Here is a 21548-nt window from a genome sequence, read left to right as displayed (position 1 = left end):
TCAATTCTCGAAACGAAATAAATATCAAACTTAGGATTATTTTCCAAATAAATATTCAATTTTTGTTGATTTTTTAAATAAATACCAAATTTTCGTTGACCTGGTCATATCAGGCATAACATTAAGTAGGTTAGACCATGTTATCATAAATTTATTGTGTGTTAATAGACTCGTTATTTGAAAATGACAACGTTCCCTCTAACAATAAAACGTCATCGTTTGTCATAACGGCTCAATGAAATCCTTAGTTTCAAATCGTATGGAGATTTAGGATTAGGAATTTTGTTCGATTTAGGAATCGTATATTAACTTTGGGATAAGGATTTCAAATCGTATGGGGATTTAGGATTAGGGATTTTGCTCGATTTAGGAATCGTATATTAAATTTGGGATTTTAGTTCAGTCATTACAACAAAACGACGTCGTTCTGTTGTTGAAAATGATAACGTTTTGAATTAACAGGTGTCACTGTTAACAAAAAATTACTCTCATTTATCGGAATCTATTAATCTACATAACAGAATGCTCAATATGGTCATGTCAACAAAAGTTGGTTATTTTTTGAAAAGTCAACATAAGAGAAGGATTTTAATGACATTTTTCCATTGTTTTTCACACTGCCACTTTGATTGGTAACAACTTGCGGTATCAAAAGCTAGCATCCGAAATTCTTTCTCACATACCGATTGAAAAATCGCCACCTGAGTTTTACTCAGATTCAACGGTCAAAGTATTGAGGAAGAGGAATGCTTCGTTAATATCTTAAGATGAGTATTGCATAATCCTAACAGCAAATCTTTGAGCAGCTCTTTAATAATCTTAACACAAAACGAAACTATCTTCCTAAATATCCAACATTTTTTTCATGCAATGATAAATAAACCTAAGTTGATAGTAACTTGAAGCTCGTCTTCTTGTTTTACCAAGTGATCAGCCTTTTTGGACACTTGATCATTCCTCGGCCATGATCCAACTCGAAGTGAGCTTTGGAAAAATCTGTGCTTGAAAAGAAGGGTCGTAGATCTGCAATGTCGTATTCCTTGGCCTGCAAATGTAAGACATAAGAGTTGTTAAAAAGGTATTAAGAATCATACTTCTAAATTTAGCCTAACCATATGATAACTTACCTTTGTCTGCAGTTCCTCTATCTTAACCTCGATTGTAGGTAGTCCTGAGTTCGATCCTGAAATGATTTCTTCAAACTTCAAGGCGTTCTTTACGAGCTCTTTGAGAAGAACGAGCAGCAATGAGTTGAAGTCCTTTTTGTATGTAATGTACCGTTTGAAACTCTGCACAGGAATAACCGAGTTTTCATCAATTCAGACATCAGAATTCCATAGATACAAGCTCACAAAACAACTGACTCAAATGTTCTTTAATACCTCTCTTAGAGTTCTCTGGACACCAAATTTCTGGGTTGATATGAAAGAGTCAAGTAGGACTCGAATGGCCATATTAACATCCTCTTCTGTGACATATTGCCTAAGGTGCATCCTAGCATGTGCTTCAGACATTCGGATCATGGACTCAAGGTGCCTTGTCGCTATAGAAACTCCTTGTCCGTTCTGAAACAAAAGTTTAAGCAGGTCAGGAGATTAAGCCACATGATGTTTAGGAAAGATGGTAACCCATCAGTACACTCAAAATCATGAATTCAAACCTACCATTGATTCTCGTCTTAGATTAGCATAAACAGTCTCTAACTTCTTGGCATCTAGTTCACCCAGTTTTGGGAATACATACAACTTCGAGTATGTTAAGTATTTCTTCAGCAGGTTCTGAGGAAGGACCTGTATAGAAAATAACATATAGATCAAGACCTGTAAACATGGAAACTTCAAAGAAGCAGCTACACATGAAAATCACAAACCTCCGGATCAGTTGACCCGCTAGATCCCTGAATGCCATCTTCGGGATCGCTATCTTCCATCTTACCACCTTTGGGTTGTGACTTGAAGTGGCTATTGACAACAAATTCAGCTAGCATTTCATCTGTAACTGGGTCAACCACATCCTGCAGCCATATAATTGGTCAATAGCCAAAAAATTAATACAATCAATGATATGCAAGAACAAGAGCAGAGGTTTGAAAAAATACCTTGACAACACACAAGATATCAAAACGAGAAAGGATCGGATCTGTCAACTCGACATTTTGTGCAAATGATTTCGATGAATCATACCTGAAGTTGCAATGTCACAAACAAATTAGCAAGATCAAAATTACAAATTTTAGGTCAATGAAGGGCATTAGTTTCTAGCTTACCTTCCACCAACTGGATTAGCTGCAGCAATAACAGAGCAACGAGCTTGAAGAGAAGTAACTATTCCTGCCTTCGATATACTAATACTCTGTTGTTCCATGGCTTCATGGATACTCACCCTGGTTACAAAAACTTATATCGTCAGCACCATTTCCTTCAGAAAAGTAACTATCATTAGTTGCATTTTGTTACCTGTCCTGGTCGTTCATCTTGTCAAACTCATCGATAAGACAAATTCCTCGGTCAGCAAGTACAAGAGCCCCTCCTTCAAGCGTCCACTCCCTTGTAACTGGATCTTTGTGTACTGCTGCGGTTAGACCAACAGCAGAAGCTCCCTTTCCAGTCGTGTAGACAGCTCTTTGACCAGTTTTTTCAACATACCTAGAAGAAACATTAATGCAGTTAATGAAAATATTCACCAAAGATATTAATTAAGTAAGCTGGTCAGGATAGTTTTCTTACTTCAGAAATTGTGATTTTGCTGTTCCTGGATCACCTAGTAAAAGTACATTAATATCTCCACGCAATCTGTGTTTCCCTTTGATATTTTTCTCTTGGCCACCAAACATAGCAAGAGCAAGAGCTGTTTTGATATCTTCGTGGCCATATATTGACGGAGCAATTGACTTAATGATCTGAAGGAGAAATTGAAATAATGTTAAAAGAGATGAACTCTGAAGCAATTCAAAGGATTTATTAGGAGGATTGATATCCAACTTACACGTTCAACTATTCGTGGATCCTTGGATAGCTCTTCGATTTGTGTCTTGTCTTCTTGGGTTAGCTTGTACGCAGAGAAGAGGTCTTGTTTCTTTGTAACATAGTTAGCTTCCACCACAGTGGCAAAGACTGGAAACCCATTCTTTGTGTTCAAAGATAGGTCAAAGTTGTTGGTATATATGCCAGTAACCTCCTGCAAAAAATCCAATGCAAGATAACATGAATGATTGATCATATACATGTGTGCAAGTATTCTAGAAGGCTAATATATGATGAACGTACAATTTCTTCCCCAGGACGAGCGCAATCAATAAGGTCATTCAGCAGGATAACTTCTTTGTGTCTTGGAAGTCGTCCAGCAGGCACTGTTCCTGGACTCTCTTGGATTGTAAGCTTCTGATAGTTCCTGTATATTGTCTGAAACAAGGGAGTAATTAACAGTATGGTCAATTTCACATTCCAATAACTTACATTGAAGTTCGTAGAGTTAAAGGAAAATAATGATAGAGAGATTACAGAATCCTACCTGTTCGACATTAACAGTAAACGGTCCTTTTGACTGGCATTCAGAACAAGAACCGACCTTGACTTCTGAATAAGAGTTTTGGAAGAAAGGCCCCAAAACTGCTCCACACTTGTTACAATCATATTTCACTTGCTGCAGCTGAGGAAAGACCCCAGAACGCCTAGTGACAACTCCACCGATACGGATCATCGTGTTAAGATGAATCTGCCTGACAATTCACAAACAATAAGGTTTAAGTTGAAATCTTGAAAATGTATACAAAGTGAGTCACTACCCATGAATTCAGCGATATTATTACCTGATGTTCCGAATCTGATCATTAACTGGTAGGTTGGTAACACGAACATATATCTTCGTGTGAATATTCTTGTAGTTTGGATGCAGATCAAAGATGACCTTTTCAGAAACTTCCTCCATTACTTCAAGCACAGGTTGTGGAGCATCCGCAAGCCAGATTGCAATATTCGGGTGGACGTGTATGAATTCTTTGTAATCAATTTCCAGACTGCACTTATTAGCTGCAAACACATAGATAGTTCAGAGAGCTAATGACTGTAAATTTACCAGTAAAGAGAACTTATGTAGCTATAGCACAAAGAAAACGAAAGTACCTGAAACCATTTCGTTAATTAAACGAACATATTCAATATCTCCATTCTCATTCTTTGGTTTAACATACGTAAGCAAAAAGTCTTTAAACTTCTTAGCAATAAACCGTCTCACTTCATCTCTCATAACCCATTCCCTCAGAGTTCCTTGAATCCTATACATCTCAAACTCTGCTTCATCATCATTATCATCCTATATTAAGAAATTCACCAACCATTAGACACTAGTAGTAATACACCTAGCACCATGACGCAGAAAGATTCATACTCATACCTCATCTTGATAATCATCAGTTTGATCAGTCATAGAGATATCTGGCTGTGACACTCCTGGCGAACTTGGAGGATTCCCATCAGGATCACCACCATTACCTCTCGGTGGAACCGTAGTTCGAGACCTCTTCGAAGGTCTATAGTTCCAATCATCTGAATCTATAAACAAAACAACCATACTTCAATACACATAACATAAAGATAAAACTACATCTAAACACAAAATCCCAAAATCAGTGAACATTTAGGGTTTCCAATTTCGCCAGATTCCAATTAGGGATTTAATAATTACCGTTATCGTGAAGAAGATGAGGAAGCTTGCGATTCGCAAGTCGATTTTCACGAGCATCAAGATCAGCGTCAGCAGCACGACGGTCAAGCATAGCCTGACCTAAATCTCTTTCATCATCGACGGAATCATCTATTCCATTAGACTCATACTGATCATTCTCATCCATCTTCCGATAATCGTTCATAAAAGTATCATTGAAGAGATCTTCTCCTTCTTCTTCTTCTTCATCCTCCGCTTCGTCAGGCTCATCTCTAATGACTTGGGTATCTACAGCTGCTTCTTCTTCATCGGAGAAATTTTCGGAGTTTTGGCTTGTACTGATTGGTAACTGATCTGTGTTGAATCCAGCGGAAGAAGGTGAAGCTGGTGAAGACGGCTCGTTATCGGAATTTTCTCCCGCCATTTCTCTCGCTCTATCTGTGTATTGTTTCCGGCGACAGAATCAGGGCACAATACACTCGTTTATTGGGTTCTCTCGTCGATTAGGCGGGAAATATTGGCGCCAATTTGGCATATGCATCGTATGGGCTTTCACTAATTCGGCCCAAGTGTTTAAATCAACGCAATTATCTCTTATAATAGTTTTATGGCCCATAGACATATTTTATCAAATTTTATTCCTGTTTAATGTTTTAAGCCAAAATAATATACTTCTGAAAGTTATGCAATTTTATTTTAGTTTGACATTGCTATAGGATGTCAAAGAGTTTTTTTTGGGTCAACATGCTAAATTAATAAAAATTTGACCGACAAAAAATAACATTTCATAACTTGTATAAATTGCATAACATGTCAAATAGTTTTTGTTTTGTCTTTTCTAGCAACAAAAAATAATAATAATTCTATTTGAGTTTGATTTTTATTTTATCTTTGTATCAAATAGTTATACCATTAACAAAATTTTGAGAGAAACTACATAATTAAATAATTAAACGAATAGCGGGAAATACCTAAAACCAATAAAAAGAAGGGGTTTGTGCAAAAAAAAACTCATAGTCGTCCATTTTTGCAACTTTACCTTTTACATCCAAAAATGCAAAATAATCCGATGAAATCCAAAATAATAAGCAAAATAACCATTTTTTCGTTATTGTCAAAATTTTAAAATTTTGATAAATAATATATCAAATCAAAGCTTTCGAGATGAGGAGTTCAATTATATATTTTAAACAAATGTATATGATCGTGAAAACGTTTACAATATATGTAAAATTGCAAAAAGGGTTATATTACGTATTGTTTTGGACTTCATAGGATTATTTTATATTTTTGGACGTGGAGGATATAGTTGCAAAAATGGGCGACTTTGAGTTTTTTTTGCACAAAACCCTAAAAAGAACTAAAAATATGATTTTTTTGGTTAGACTTGAGTGAAATTTTCTTATTATAAAAGTATAGTGTAGATAATGGTCTTATCTAACGTTGTGGATTGATGTTGCGGTTAAGCGTCCAACATCTAGATGTTGTTTTGTGTCCTCAAATGACTTCTTATTATAAGATGCCCCAAAGGTTTTACGTCTGTGCGACACTGGTATACTTAAAACTCTCTTGGTTGGCCTTGGTTAATCCTAAGTTTGTTTCATTACCTTGTTTGAAGACTACGCATTTACACAACAATTCGTATCCTGATGAATCTACTATCTACACACTTGTCTCATGTTGTCCAGTTTTGGAAGTGTTAAATATTGTTGTAACTTTGGAATGATGCAAAAGTCTATCAGGTGCATGCACTCTCGGTCATGAAAAAGGCTCACACTAATACAAAAGCCTTCTTTCGCGTTTGTATTTGTCATGGGGATTGTGATTGATGCTCCTCTACTTTGTTTTTGTTTTTGTAGAGTCAATGATCGTGTATCAAAAAGCTTTATAGTAAACAATCTCGAGTCTAACACCAAATTATATATTTCTCTATAATTTGGCTTGGTAGTTTTTATGAAGCAAGGAGAAGTACAATCCACACCTTTCTTCCCCGGGTTTCGAGGGTCAGGGATATGAGAATATGCACAGACACTCGAGAGGTATATACGCTAGTTCTAGTATTGTACATGCACATTTTCTTCCATGAAATTTTTGAACGTCCCACATTCTTTTCCCTATGGTTCCAACTCATCTATCAATACTCAATGTTAGAACCGCTGCCTCAGTTTGGTTACATGTCCCGTCTATGAGTTAGTCTCCATGCATCTGATCAATTTGAATAGTTGCCAATCTTTTTTGAGATCTTCCCCAACCTGAAATACAATAAAAATCCTTATAGCTTTTACTTTATTCTCAACTCAAAAGTTTTCTCTTTCTATCTCTTTAAACATAAAGATGATAGATTGTTCATATATCACCTATCAATCAACATGGTTTTTAAAACTTCCAAAATGGTTATAATAAGATTTCGTGAAATTTCTAAAAAGGTAATAAACTTAGATAACTAGCAATAGGATCAAAAATCTTCTTTAAAATAATCTATATATACATTTTTGTAGACGTTTTTTGAAGATAATGTTAAAGATTTGAGCCATAATTTAACAATTAATTCAAATGGGTGGGTTTTACCCGGTTTAACTCTGTTCGGATCTTGGATAACATGTTTAATTCTGTTCTCATCTTAGATAACATTAATTTTTGGAAAAGTTACCTAAAACCTAATAATTTAAAACGAAAATTAATGATTTAATTACCAAATTTAATATAAACAATATCTCTAAACTAACCATATTTGTTATTTACCTTAACTAATTTCCTAAAATATTTCTACCTAATTTAAACATAAATATATAATTCTTCTTTCACTTTTATTTGATCTTATACTTTATTTATTTTGAATTTATATAAAATATATATAGTTAATAAAATATTATATTTTTTCTGCATATGATGTAATTCAATTTTTTTAAAACGGGCATATATTATTCAACCTATGAAGAAATAATATGTGTACAATGTCCCACATCGCTTAGAAAAATTGGATAATGGTTCAGATCCATATTATAAAAGGACCAAAATGATTCTGATTACGAATGAGCAGGAAGCTTGATTTATCAGGCGTCCAAAATTAAAATAGTTATCCGATTTACTCGGGTTTTTTTATTTTAAAGAATTGAAACTTTAAAATGTTTCAAGAAATTATAAATATTATAACTTTATCAAAATTTAAATATTATAATTTTAAAAAATGCTTTAAAATATTTATAATTTTAAAACTTATAAAGTTTTAAAAATTATAAATTGAATTTTACAAGAAATTTAAACATTATAAATATATATAAAATATATTAATACGAGACGATATATTACATGAAAAATCTTAAATATAATCAAGGTCGATATTGTATTTTTTTTAAGTTTCAAATTTTATAATATTGAAATTTATAAGAAAATGACAAAATTATGTTTAATTTCACGGGACTGGGTTATATAGTAGGACGGGTTTGGGTGGATAATAATTACGATTGTACAATGTCCAACATCGCTTAAAAAAATTGGATAATGGTTAAGAGCCATACTATAAAAAGGACCAAAATGATTTCGATTACGAATGAGCATGAAACTTGATTTATGAGGTGTCCAAAATTAAAATGGTTTGTTTACTAGGGTTATTTATTTTAAAGAATTGAAACTTTAAAAAGTTTCAAAAAATTATAAATTAAATTTTACAAGAAATTTAAACAATATAAAAGATATTAATATGAGACGATATACTGCGAGAGAAATCTTAGATATAACACTCAAAATTCAATGATGAAGTTTGGGTCAATATTAATCTTTTTTGAAGTTTATAATTTTATAAATATTTGAAATTTATAATAAAATGATAAATTTGTGTTTAGTTTCACGGGACGGGGTTATATGGTGTGACGGGTTTGAGTGGATTATAACATGGGATGGTATGCTATGGAAAAAAACCTATAATTAACAATCATAATATAATTATATAATCTTAAACACTAAACAAAATTAACAATATTAAAAAAAAAACACTTAAAACTTTAATTTTTTAAAAACACATTTCGATTCTTTTATAAGATTTCTCTCGCAGTACTACCACGGGTGAAATCCTAGAATTGACGGGTTTGAATCGATATTAATATGGGATGGTGTACTACGGGTGATATTTTAGAATTGACTGGTTTAGGTTGATAATAATTTGCGATAGAATTAGGAGTGGAATCCTAGAATGACAATTAAAATATAATTATACAATTAAATACTACCACGGGTGAAATCGTAGGATTGACGGGCTTGATTCGATATTAATATGGGATGGTGTACTACGGGTGAAATTTTAGAATTGACTGGTTTGGGTTGATAATAATTTGCGATAGAACTAGGAGTGAAATCTTAGAATGACAATCAAATTATTATTATACAATTAAATACTACCAAGAGTGAAATCTTAGAATTGACGGGTTTGATTCAATATTAATATGGGATGGTGTACTACGGGTGAAATCCGAGAAACAACAATCAAAATACAATTATACAATATTAAACATTTAACAAAATAAACAAATACAACTTAAAACTTTAAAATTTGAGTTATAAAATTTCGTCTCGCGGTGAATTATACATTTAAATCAAACAATAGCATAAATTTATTAAATCATTCTAAAAAATATTCAGTTATTTCCTAATTAATGAAAATATAGGCCCGCGGTATACCGCAGGTTAATATCTAGATACAAAAAAATAATTAAATTTCAATTCTATAAACATACTAAATAATATATCTAAATATACAAAATATAAAAAATAACAAATAATTATAAAACTGTGAATTATATATTACGAAAGTAATTAGTGTCAACACTAAAATAAAATATAGATCTACGGTATACCGCGGGTTAAAATCTAGTTAAACAAATAATACTACGTCATAAAATTTAAAATTCAGGTTCTGTAAAAATAAAAATAATTTAGGATTGTTACTCGTCCACTAATCAAAAACTAAATTTGATGAATTAATGTTGATTTATTGCAATCAAAACAAACTTATAACAATTCAACCTTATCGGAAAAAAAACACCATGGAGAACAAACTTTTCATAATCTGATCTAAATGACTTAATCACATTCAACATCAACTGACTCATCAGATCCATTAAACTCTACCTCATCATTCATGCCCATCCATATGCCGATAATCATCAAGAAAGTTATCGTTGAAGAGATCTTCTCCGTCTTCCTCCTTTTCATCATGCTCATCCCCAGTGATTTGCAGAACAACTTCTTCTTCTTCGGCTGCATCTGCATCCCTAGAAGTTATCGTTATCGTGAAAAAGATTGTGGTTACGATTTTCTCGAGCACTAAGTACAGCATCAGCAGCAGAACGGTCTCGTAGAATCTGATCTAAGTCTAAGTCATATTGATCATCATCATACTGACCATTCCCATCCATTAGCTTATAATCTTTCATATAATTATCGTTGAAGAGATCTTCTCCTTCTTCCTCATCATCAATATTTATCACTGAGGGCTGATTGTTCTCGAACACACTGTTATATAGATTGTCACGTTCCATAAGGCGAGGAATATTATTAACGCCAAATTAGCATGTAACTGGGCCAACTCTATAATTCTGTTTTATGTATTATTGAGCCTACTAGTGACCCATTTATTATCTGGGCTTTCATCAAATTTCGGCCCAAATAAATTGTATTTGCTCTATTGGTCTTTTTTTTGGGTAAAATGCTCTATTGGTTTTGTTTCATAGTAGCTTTTTGAATCTTTTATTTCGAATGAATGAAAACTTAGTTTGCCTAAATAAAAAAGAATCCAGCCAAACACGCTTTATTCACATTTTGTGCTGGCTCTATCATCAAATAAACACCATTGAGCCACTAAAAGCAAAACGCTCCAATTATTGAATGAAATCGAAACTTATTAGCTTTGCGAGACTTGACGACGCCTCAAGATAAGAGAGAAATCAAGATCGAACATTTGGATTTCAATCCCGAATCCATCGCCAACGACCACCACTAAGCGTCCTCTGCTTAAGACTCCGTTCTTGATCAATTCCGCCGACAAAATCTTACCCCGAAGACGTGACATAAGAATCTCAACCATGTTTTGTTTCAACTCTCCCATTGAGAACCAGAAGATAGGAACTTGAATACCCTGACCAATGACTGATCCTTTAACTCCAAAAAACCTGTATCATAATACAAAAGTAAACAACTAAATATCCTCAACGAAAAGATCAGCTTCTTAAGCTTTTAAGTCTTAGAGAAAAATGTAATCATAAAGCTACTTACTCCTTCTCCAACATGGTGTACATTACTCCTCGACTTTTATTAAGAAATGATACCTGAATGATACAAAAAGCCTCAAAAGTATTAACTCAAATCACATTGCAGTTCTCACCACAAAACTTTAAAGAAACCTCATAGCAAAGTTACGAGATTTACCTTGTCTAGAACCTCTCCTTGGTTCGAGCGTAGACTCTGTATAAAAAGAATTTCACCATATAAATTTCTCATACAATGAATTCAATTCTCCAAACAGATAAATATACTAGAAATGTTTGGCTAAGTAGTTATCATTACATCCTAAAGAGAGATCACATCTAATAACTTCCATCAACAAGAACAAGCATTACTAATTACTCAACCCAAAACTTTGCTCTATCTATCTCTTTGAGTACATAAAGATCTGTGAGAGAGCATATAGCTAATAACTTTCCATCAACAGAACAAGCAATACTAATTACTCAAACCAAAAGCTTTCATCATCTATCTCTTTGAAGCATTACATAAAGGAAGAAACTTTACCTTAAAAAACTTTGCAATGTTGTTAAGCATATCAACCATAACCGGAACTGTGATTCCTCGAATCAAAAGCGATGCTACGATGATAAACACCCACCTGCAAGAACAAAGCAAGGATACTCAATCTAAGCGTATCAAACATGTTTCTTATGAATCATCTACGTAATATTGTGAAACCTTACCATTGAGAAAATGTGAAAGAATTCAACAATGCAAGCAAATGGTTAAGAGAAACAAGAACATCAGCAACATTATGTAACTCATAACTCCTCGAAACCACAGATTGCAACAACCAATCGATGACAGCGTCACCGGAACCAGAGAAATTGAAAGTCGAAATGAATCGATCCGATGAAATCGTCGCAGGAGATTGGAAAACAGAGCGATAGCGAGAGAAAGCCGTCGAGGAGGCACCGATTAACGAGTTCTGGTGAATGATACTGTGGTAACTTCGAGTTTTGTGTGTAGGTTCTTCTTCTTCACGAGGATTCTGAAGATGGATGAGAAAGGAGTAAGATGATCGGTAACGTTGAGGATTGAGAACCGATCTGAGGGATAAACAACGGACGAGCGACATCGATCGGTGAATTCTAACGACAAACCGGAAATAGCCTGAAACGGGAAATTGACAGTTAAATTGGAACATTAATATCAATTGCGACATCGAAAACTATGAAAACAGAGAATTCCGACGAACCTCGGTGGCCCCGGGAAATTGAATTCGCCGGAGAAGACAATTAGGGTTTAGGTTTTAAGAGACGAAGAAGATTAGTTTGAATTTTGCATGTTTCTAATGAAATCTATACTATTAATTAAGTAGAAAAATAAAGACTAATATAGTGTTAAAAATCCCGTCTTTTTCGAATAATATCTCCGACCTCACAAAAAAGTACAACGATTTTTTTTTTAACAAACTCATAAAACATCTATAAATTAATTATATCAGGACTGCAAAAATTTTAATTTAGAAAGAATTTAATTTATCAATAAATTAATATTTATTAAATTATAAAAAAATTCATAATTTCGAAATTTTATAAAAACTTCTATAAAATTTCTTTCATTATTGAAAATATCTTTCTACGGTCAATTACAATCAAAACATGATTCTCATGTCTAGAAACCAAAACCAATAGTTTTTGATACACTAAAATATAAGAACTGAATTAAACTAAAAACAATTACGAATTTAAACAAAAAAATATTATAAATATATTTTAAAGAAATTTTTTTACATATAATATATATATATATAGTTGATATATTTATATAATTATTAATTTATAATATTAATGAGATCATATATTTACATAGGATTTTTTAAAAAATTATTATCTTATTAATTTATCGATTTGTATTACTTTTTACACTTGTCCCAACTCGGGACTGGAAGAATTTATTAATTTATAGAGATTATTAATTTATCGAGTATTAATTTATAGAGGTTTTATTGTATTAGTATATTACCGACTAAGTTTATGTAATATCCTTTTTAAAACAGAAATTAACTTTATTTATGTTAGCGTTTTGTGCAAAAAAAATCCTCTCATTCTTCCATTTTTTACAATTTTACCTTTTACTTCCAACAAATGCAATTCATCTTGTGAAGTTTAAAATAATACACATTATAACCAGTTTTTGTCTGTTTTTGCTACTATCAATTTTATAAAATATTTACATATACAATATGTTAAATTGAAATTCTCGCGACTAAGAGTTCAACTATACTTTCAAAAAAGAGAATATTGCATAGACAAACACTTTTTCATAAGTTTAGACGTGTTTCGACACTTTAAAATCATCAGGCACTTTGCCTTGGCAAAGTTACTCTATTACCCTAACCGGTTTTCTTTAAACCAAACCCGAATTAACCAAAGAGATCCCAACCAAACCACTCCTCGAATTTGCAGTTTCTTTACCTTTTTGACTTTTGAAGACTTTTCCTTTCGCGTAAAAACCTAATCCACTAAAAAACTGCTAATTACTGGTTGTTGTAGAAGACGAATCCGGCGACATCATCCTCTTCAGATTTTCCGGTGACTCTGTTCGCTCAGACGTCGACGCAGATGATTTTCCGGTGAACCTGTTCGCTCAGACGAAGACACAGACGACGACGACTTCTAATTTCGCTCACAAACCCTAAATTCTCTCCAACTTCTCCGTCACTGTCCACCACCATTGCTGCACACGACTTTCTTTCTTCTGAAGACTCCACTGGTATTTCCCCCAAATTTCTCCTTGTTCTTATATCGAATTGGATTTATGATTCATGTAAATTTTGAATTGTCGAAACCCTTAAAACAGTTATTCTAGGCTCTTTGATTATTATTTTCTAGTTTCTATCTTCGGTTTTCGCTTCTCGTTTTTAGTATTTAAGTTACAAACTCATTTGATTGACAAAACCATATACTCTGTTTATGAATTTTGCTCACTCTTGTTGCAATTACTCGTAAAGCCTTAACCTTTTTGGTTTTCTTTCACTTACTAGTATTTGTTAGGTTATTCCACTTCACCTTGATCCTATGATTATTCTCTCATGTTTAGCTTTTTACTTATACTGGTTGTCTCTGTCTGTTTTTTTTTGGCTTTTAGGTTCATTTACGGGCCTAAATACTCACCTTCTCCAAGTTCAGGTAAGCTAGCACCAAGATGACTCAGTGTGTTATGATCTTACAGTTAATTAGCACTCGCCCTTTTTGTGGACAGGGCACTGAATCAATTCACATTGTGTTATGATTTTACAGTAACTAATCTTAGTTTACTCACTGATTGTTTGGCATTATCAACTTTGGCTGTTATCTTGAACATGTTGGATATGGTCTGATGGTCATCTATATTTGGATTACATCAATTCAGATTGTGTTTTGATTTTTCAGTAACTAATCTTCAGTTGGTTTGTTAAATTTGTTTTGTTTACTCTCTGATATTTTGGCATTTTTAGGTACCTTTCTGACTTACTCGCAGAGCGTCACTAGCTTAGTCCATATTTGACTGTGCTAGAGGTGAGCCATACTGTTATAATTAGAGTTTCTTTCTTTCATCATAAGATTTTCTAATTAGAGTTTCTTTCGTTTCTTGCTTCAGAACTAAAATCTTTATTCATTTGATATGTATTTTAGTGGTGCTTCTAAGTTATATGTTAGCAAAAAACAATAATAGAGTAATTGTACAATCACATAAGTAATATATCTTTATGTGAATTGTTTCATTGTTTAGTTTTCTTTTCGTATTTCAGTTATAAACAAGAGAATTTCTTGTTTTGGAAACGTAATTCATTTGTAACAAACTCGTTTGATTGACAAAACCATATGATCTGTTGCTGAATTTTGGTAACTCTTGTTCTCATTTCTGAAGTAGCCGGAATTATTTTTTGTTTCTTTCACTAACTAGGCTTTGTTAGGTTCTTAGAGTTGTCTTTCTCCTGGTTCTTCAGAGTGATCCTTTTCTAATCAGTTCTATTTTATTTTAGCTGTAGTTTAGTGGTTACACCTAATCTTCTGCTGGTTTGTGAACTTTGTTTTGTTCACTCTCTGTTTTTTTGTCAGTTTCATTTGCAACTTGATTTTCTTTTGTGGAGATGAAAAATATACTTCAGATTTTGACTTGTTTAAAACAAAATAATATCTGCATATAGTTATAATTTCCTTTTCCTATATCTATTGCTGCCATATCTAAGATGAGTTTATCTGTTTGTGTTACAGGATTTGGAAGACAGTATAACATCTAAATCGATAGCATTGGCAGACAAGTTTATTCTGTTACACTATGGAAGGTACTCTTACACTGTTAATCTAATCTAAGCAAGCAATAGACAGACGTTTGTGAACTCGTTTTCATTTGGTCATATTATCTGTTAATCTAATCTTAATCTTCTGAAACTTGTTTCTTGCTAATGACAGGGTCAACCTCTCAGGAACCATCTTCTCAGTGTGATTCAAATCTTCCTAATAGACTTTTCGCCACCGATCAATATCCGAGGGGAAGGCTAAATATATACTCAAGACCAGATATTCTATCCTTTATCCGGAAGGTTTTTCAGGGGACAAAGGAATTGGATTTCATTCTACAATCTTGCTTTGGACCTCTATTCCATCTGCCGGTTAGTAAGTGTGCGATGTCTGGAAAGCTTATGCATGCGTTGCTATGTACGCAGCTGGTAACGAAGAAAAAGTACGAGCTGTGGACAGTATTTGGTGGATACCCCCTGAGATTTGCATTACCTGAATTTGCTTGCGTGACTGGATTGCCCTGTGGGGAGTTTTCTGAGGATTATGATCCAGATGATGATCCGGTTTATGTTGATGGCATGAAGAGTTACTGGGACGAGTTAATTGGTCCAGACAAGACTGTTACCTTAGGGGATGTTTCTGACATGCTAACCAACAAACGCAAGACATTGTCATCTGACCACAGACTTAAGCTCGCGTTTCTACTTATTGTAGATGGTGTACTCATAGCATCGAACCAAATCGGTAGGCCTACATTTAAATATGTAGAGATGTTGGCAGATTTGGATAAATTCCTTTCATTTCCTTGGGGTAGAGAGTCTTTTCTGAAGACTGTAGTAGGAATGAGACCCGACAAACGAAATCTCGGTAAGTCCACTGGTAAAAGACAGCTGACAACTGACCCTATAAAGAGTTTGGTGAGTCAACTTCAGCAGAAAACATTCCGTTTGAAAGGTTTCCCCCTAGCCTTGCAGCTCATAGCATTCCGAAACATACCTGGACTGTTAGATTTGGTGTTAGATGACTCAACCTCTAAGACAATCCTACTTTGGAAACGATTAACTCATCCAAAACAAGTTATATCGCATCCTCAGATTCATGCTTTGGAAAGCAACCTTAAGGTATTCTTTTTCACCTCAATTATCTATATTGTGTCTATAATATTCTCTTTCTATAAATCCAGTCTTATATACTATTACTATCCTTCTATTTTTGAACAGCTGCCAGTGGATCCGCTTATAGTTGGAGACCTTAATGCTGACCAAAGTTGGGCAGAGTGGGACGATGAGGTGAAAGATAAGAAAGTTGCACACATGTATAATTTGATATGGTCATCTCATCAATTCCAAAAAACCGATTGGCCAGGAGGTGATGCCACATTGCCTCCAATCTCAGTCCCAAAGAAGAAGAATTCTGGTGTTCATAAAAAGCACATTGTGGACCGTAAGAAGAAATTAGGTGTAAAGTCTGTGGCTCCCAAATCCAAGCGAAGGTATTCAACTCGTAGTAAACCGGAACTCAATCTCTCTGATGATGAGAAGTCTAGGCTCATCAGTGAACTACAAACTAAGGTTGAAGAGCTATCGAACCGTGTAATGAAGCTTGAAAAAGCAAAAAAAGCTGTAAGATTCAAGCGGTCCACAAAACTCTCCTCCAGTTTTGTTGCATGTTCATCTAGACCAAAGCGCAAGAAGACAATGGAGGTCCCTATCCAATCTCAAACCCCTCAGGTATTCAAGATTTCAAACTGTTTTAAATATTTGAACATTATCATAGACTTCAACTTCAGGCTGTTTTAATAAATCTTTTAATTTTCTCATAGACTTCATCTCAGTCACACACGCTGTCTGAGCATGTAATTGGACAGCCTGAAGTTGCACAGCAAGTCCCAGATGATCATTTAGATAAAAGTCAAGACTCCAGTGATAGTACCCCATTGATAAACACGGTTAGTGTAATTGTTAACTTCAACTATTTACAAAATTGGTTGAATTAACGACTACAACGCATCTTATTGCAGGAGATTAGTGATGACCCCATGGATGTATTTGTTACTCCACTATAATCAGAGCACTCTAATAAGGATGATGCAAATGAAGGCAATCCTGTTTATGACACTGATGTCAAAGATCAAAATGCCAATGAGGAAGATGTTGATAGCCAAATGCAGGTACTTTTATAACTACAAACACAACATATCAAAGCCTTTCTTTAACCATCAAAACAAAATTTTCTTTTCTGCTGTCTTTAATGTTTATTCTGGGTTGACAGGTTTTCTTGCTCACCCATAATATTCTCTATTCTCTCTATATATAAGAGACATTGACTATTGTAATTTCCAATCAGGTTGATGCAAGTTCAAACCAAAGCGTTGAAAAACTACTTCCTCTCAACCAAGATCATATTAGTGATGTAAGATAACATAGTATTTTGTTGAACCTACTGCGCAGACCAATGTTTATATTTGTTTTTTTTACCAAATCCATTCAACAATTACTTGCAGGACGCATCGGAGAGAGTTCCTGCAATACCTTCTGGTTTAGATCTGTCAAAAGAACACAACTCTACAGAACAGGAATCGAATGCCAATGAGGAAGATGCTGGTAGCCAAATGAAGGTACTTTTATCTTTTATAAATACAAACACAACAAATCAAAGCCTTTCTTTAACCATCAAAACTACATTTTGTTTTATGCTGTCTTTAATATTTATCCTGGGTGGACAGGTTCTCTTGGACACCCATAATGACTTATATATAAGAGACATTGACTATTGTAATTTCAAAACAGGTTGATCCAAGGTCAGTCCCTAGCGTCGAAAAACTACTCCCTATCAACCAAAATCATATTATTGATGTAAGATAATATAGTATTTTGTTGAACATACTGCGCAGACCAATGTTTATATTTGTTTTTTTTATCAAATCCATTCAACAATTACTTGCAGGACGCATCGGAGAGAGTTCCTGCAATACCTTCTGGTTTAGATCTGTCAAAAGAACACAACTCTGCAGAACAGGAATCGAATGCCAATGAGGAAGATGCTGATAGCCAAATGAAGGTACTTTTATCTTCTATAAATACAAACACAACAAATCAAAGCCTTTCTGTAACCATCAAAACTACATTTTGTTTTATGCTGTCTTTAATATTTATCCTGGGTGGACATGTTCTCTTGGACACCCATAATGACTTATATATAAGAGACATTGACTATTGTAATTTCAAAACAGGTTGATCCAAGGTCAGTCCCTAGCGTCGAAAAACTACTCCCTATCAACCAAGATCACATTATTGATGTAAGATAATATAGTATTTGTTGGACCTACCGCGAAGACCAATGGTTATGTTTTTTTTAAACCAAATCCATTCTACAATTACTTGCAGGACGCATCGGATAGAGTTCCTGCCACACATTCTGGTTTAGATCTACCAAAAGAACACAACTCCGAAGAAATGCAAACAAATGCCAATGAAACAGATGTTGATGGCAAAATGCAGGTACTTTTATAAAGAGAATATTGCATAGACACAACAAATCAAAGCCAAAGCCTTTCTTTAACCATCGAAAATACATATTCTATTTTCATCTCTGTATATTTAACACAACAATTTCATTCTACAATTACTTTCAGGACTCATTGGACAGGGAGACTGCATCACATTCTGATATAGATCTGCCAATAGATCAGAGCTTTGAAGAACAGCAGGCGAAAGTATTTCTTTAAGATTATGTCTGAACTATTAGTGAACTAATTATGTTCTTAAAGAAGTCAAGATTATGTGTGAACTAATTATGGTCTTTAAAAAGGATGTCAACCTTATGTTTGAAATAAATTTTGCTGCAGTAAGTTAATTATTTATATTGGACAGAACCTTGTGGATGCTAGTTAATTTGCAGATAACATTTACTAATATTTTACTCACCATATTTTTTGGTTACTACAACATTCAGGACACCATGGAGGCGGCTGCAGCATCTCATTCGTTGTTAGGGTTTGCAAAGTTCGCAAATAAGAAGGTCAACCTTATGTCTATACTTAATTAGGCTCTCTTGTTCTCTTTAAATTGGACAGGAGTTTGTGGATACGCTATAATATTTTCTTATGTTTTTCTCACCATCTTATTGATACTTCTACATTTAGGTCACTTTGGAGTCGGCTGCAGTATCTCAGGTATTGTCACAGTCGCCACCAGAAGTCAACTTCGATGGTGACCCCATGAAGGTAAACAGTTGACATGATTATTTGGTTACTAAATAATTTGCAGGATATATCACTTATAATAGGTCTCCTCATTTTATATTTGCGAAAGATAGTCTAATATATTTCCAAAACCAATCTCATAATTGCAGGCTATGGTAATATATTCCCATCCAATTTATGATACAAATTCCAAACCTGACAAACAATCAGAATCTTCTCCCACTCCAACTGAGGTTTTTTCAAATATATGTAATATTATAATTATGTCCATCTCTGCAAAAATTTATGTTTTTTACATATCAGTTTCAATAATTTTTTCATACAAATACTTACTTATCCTTTTTGACATATTCTATCAGGATCAAATCAATGATTCTCGAGACATTGGTGCACATGATCTGGATGAAAACCAGGTATGCTCTAAACAAGATAAACACAACATCTTTAATACTATAAACTAATGTTCCTACTTTCAAACTAGATGATGGTTTTCTTCTTTGCTCTAATATTACATTATAATGTACAGGAAGAAGGTTATGTTGATGTTTCAGATTCATCTCCAGCGCGAGAAAGAGGGAAACCAACTCTGTCTGAAGCTGAAGTTTTTCTTGTAGCAGAGTTGTTATCAAAATAAAAAAGGGGCTCATATGAACTTCTGCCTTCAATGAGTAAATCTGAGTTTGCACTCTTTCGCAATACCCTCTACGCTGCAACGAATACGTATGGTTATACATTCATTTTATTTATCCCCAATACAGTTATGATCTTGTTATAAGCTTATGCTTTTTTTTTTCCTCGCAGTGAACATCTCATTTCGTATGGATACTTAATTTCAAACAAATTCCTTCTATCACTTTCCAAGCCTACAAACTGGGTTTCAACTCTGGTATAAAATCAACAATTTTTTAACAAATATTACCTTTATAATCTTTAGTGAGAAAGTCTAATTCTTATTGTTTGTTTACCTAGCATATGGAGGTGTTGGTGTCCTTGCTTTCTCAAAAGCTTGCGACCACACTTACAAACCAGCGAGCGGCTTTTGTTCAACCATGGTTCGCAAACCATCTACAAGGAAAATTAAAAAGCTTCAAAGCTGCCAAAATGAAGTCACGCGTCAAGTGGTCTGAACCAATGAAACAGTTCATCGTAGGGCCCAACACTGAATGGTTCGCAGACATTGATACCATTTACTTGCCCATGATATGGGATTCAAAACACTGGGTAGGACTTGCAATAAATCTGGGAGTCTGGTCCGTTGAAATTCTCGATCCAAATACAGATCTTTACGAGGAAGACGAGGTTTGACGTTTCATTGAACCTGTTGTTACAATCTTGCCATACCTCATCCAAAGGTACTGTAAGCCTGAATGTTCTTAGAATCATGGTCTTCAGCCTTTTTATTGGAAGCGATTAGATGGCTTATATAAGAATTTGCGATATGGTGACTGTGGCCCGGTGACAATGAAGTTTCTTGAGATTCTGGCAAGTGATAATCCCCCAGAGAACATGGCGAAAATAACAGATAAACACGTAGACTCTTTTAGTCGTAAATATGCCATGGACATTTATGAGGAGTTTGTCTGCCCACTCTATGCATCTGACTTTAGTAACAAGTGATCACTTTCTCTGCTTTTTGTAATATTAACCATCTTAACCATCTCTGCTTTTTGTAATATTAACCATCTAAATTTTCCTTTTGAATATTATCACTCCGTAAGCTATTTTCTGAACGTGTGTGTTCTATTTTGGTTTGTTGAATAGTAAACATAATCTAATTGTTGTTGTATGAATTATGTCTATCCTTTTTTTTCATTACTCCCAAAAGGAACAATCTCTATTTTATATGTTATACATGGATGGATTTAATGTGATATGCGGTATATTATTGTGTTCCATCCATATTTTTATATCCATAAGGTATACGATATGTGGATTATTATTCTATACTAATTATAAAATAAATGTTTGTTACTTACTAGAAAGGTCCAAATCTTAAATGGTAATGTAGCATAATTGGAAAACTAAAACCAGAAAAAATAAAGGAGCTAATACATGAAAAACAAAGGTTTTTAATGGTTCAAAAAACAAGGAATTGTTGTTGTATGAATTATGTCTACCCTTTTTTTTCATTACTCCCAAAACGAACAATCTCTATTTTATATGTTATCCATGTA

At 33.9% G+C, this 21548-nt stretch overlaps 3 protein-coding genes and 1 pseudogene across 5 annotated transcripts; 1 reads left to right on the top strand and 3 right to left on the bottom strand.

The window, feature by feature from the left end:
• Positions 1-623: 623 nt before the first annotated feature.
• On the bottom strand, positions 624-5163 carry MCM2 (minichromosome maintenance (MCM2/3/5) family protein). Of its 2 annotated transcripts, none has more exons than NM_103572.5 (16): positions 4684-5137; positions 4393-4550; positions 4122-4311; positions 3809-4028; positions 3511-3718; positions 3267-3401; positions 2986-3177; positions 2727-2899; positions 2457-2645; positions 2267-2383; positions 2099-2183; positions 1871-2014; positions 1665-1790; positions 1383-1565; positions 1128-1289; positions 624-1045 (listed from the first exon to the last, which is right to left on the bottom strand). In NM_103572.5, the coding sequence occupies exons 1-16, from the start codon at positions 5084-5086 to the stop codon at positions 920-922; spliced, it is 2811 nt and encodes a 936-aa protein (NP_175112.2). In that variant the 5' UTR covers positions 5087-5137; the 3' UTR covers positions 624-919. The 2 variants fall into 2 exon arrangements, with proteins under 2 accessions (NP_175112.2, NP_001185154.1); NM_001198225.2 differs by having other exon boundaries at positions 755-1045; positions 4393-4544; positions 4684-5163.
• A 4627-nt stretch (positions 5164-9790) lies between these two features.
• Positions 9791-10196, bottom strand: AT1G44895 (minichromosone maintenance protein; the record flags this gene model as incomplete). Its single annotated transcript, NM_001333238.1, has 2 exons — positions 9791-9981; positions 10061-10196. The coding sequence occupies 2 exons, from the start codon at positions 10194-10196 to the stop codon at positions 9791-9793; spliced, it is 327 nt and encodes a 108-aa protein (NP_001320952.1).
• A 161-nt stretch (positions 10197-10357) lies between these two features.
• On the bottom strand, positions 10358-12252 carry AT1G44890 (inner membrane OXA1-like protein). Its single transcript, NM_103571.4, has 6 exons — positions 12140-12252; positions 11625-12054; positions 11446-11539; positions 11083-11118; positions 10930-10982; positions 10358-10826 (listed from the first exon to the last, which is right to left on the bottom strand). Exons 2-6 carry the CDS (start codon positions 12017-12019, stop codon positions 10559-10561), a joined length of 846 nt encoding a protein of 281 aa, NP_175111.3. The 5' UTR covers positions 12020-12054; positions 12140-12252; the 3' UTR covers positions 10358-10558.
• Positions 12253-15334: 3082 nt separating this feature from the next.
• On the top strand, positions 15335-20991 carry AT1G44880 (annotated as a pseudogene; the record flags this gene model as incomplete). Its single annotated transcript has 17 exons — positions 15335-16291; positions 16391-16900; positions 16993-17118; positions 17254-17340; positions 17517-17582; positions 17674-17787; positions 17960-18025; positions 18117-18230; positions 18403-18468; positions 18557-18670; positions 18805-18885; positions 19125-19190; positions 19315-19395; positions 19734-19787; positions 19901-19975; positions 20344-20673; positions 20782-20991.
• Positions 20992-21548: the final 557 nt, after the last annotated feature.

Source organism: Arabidopsis thaliana, assembly GCF_000001735.4.
Source record: "Arabidopsis thaliana chromosome 1 sequence".
In the NCBI taxonomy this organism is placed as follows: Eukaryota; Viridiplantae; Streptophyta; class Magnoliopsida; order Brassicales; family Brassicaceae; genus Arabidopsis; species Arabidopsis thaliana.
The sequence above is the reverse complement of the archived record's forward strand: the minus strand, read 5'-3'. Positions and strand labels throughout refer to the sequence as shown.

Bases quoted from the DNA above. Each gene is read 5' to 3' on its own strand.
- MCM2 (NM_103572.5), bottom strand. From the start codon at position 5,086: ATGGCGGGAGAAAATTCCGATAACGAGCCGTCTTCACCAGCTTCACCT. The intron at 1,290-1,382 runs GTATTAAAGAAC...ATTCCTGTGCAG, and splicing joins TCCAGAGAACTCTAAGAGAG to AGTTTCAAACGGTACATTAC. The intron at 1,046-1,127 runs GTAAGTTATCAT...TTACATTTGCAG, and splicing joins TAGAGGAACTGCAGACAAAG to GCCAAGGAATACGACATTGC.
- AT1G44890 (NM_103571.4), bottom strand. From the start codon at position 12,019: ATGTCGCTCGTCCGTTGTTTATCCCTCAGATCGGTTCTCAATCCTCAA. The intron at 11,119-11,445 runs GTAAAGTTTCTT...CTTTTTATACAG, and splicing joins ACATTGCAAAGTTTTTTAAG to AGTCTACGCTCGAACCAAGG. The intron at 10,827-10,929 runs GTAAGTAGCTTT...ATTATGATACAG, and splicing joins TACACCATGTTGGAGAAGGA to GTTTTTTGGAGTTAAAGGAT.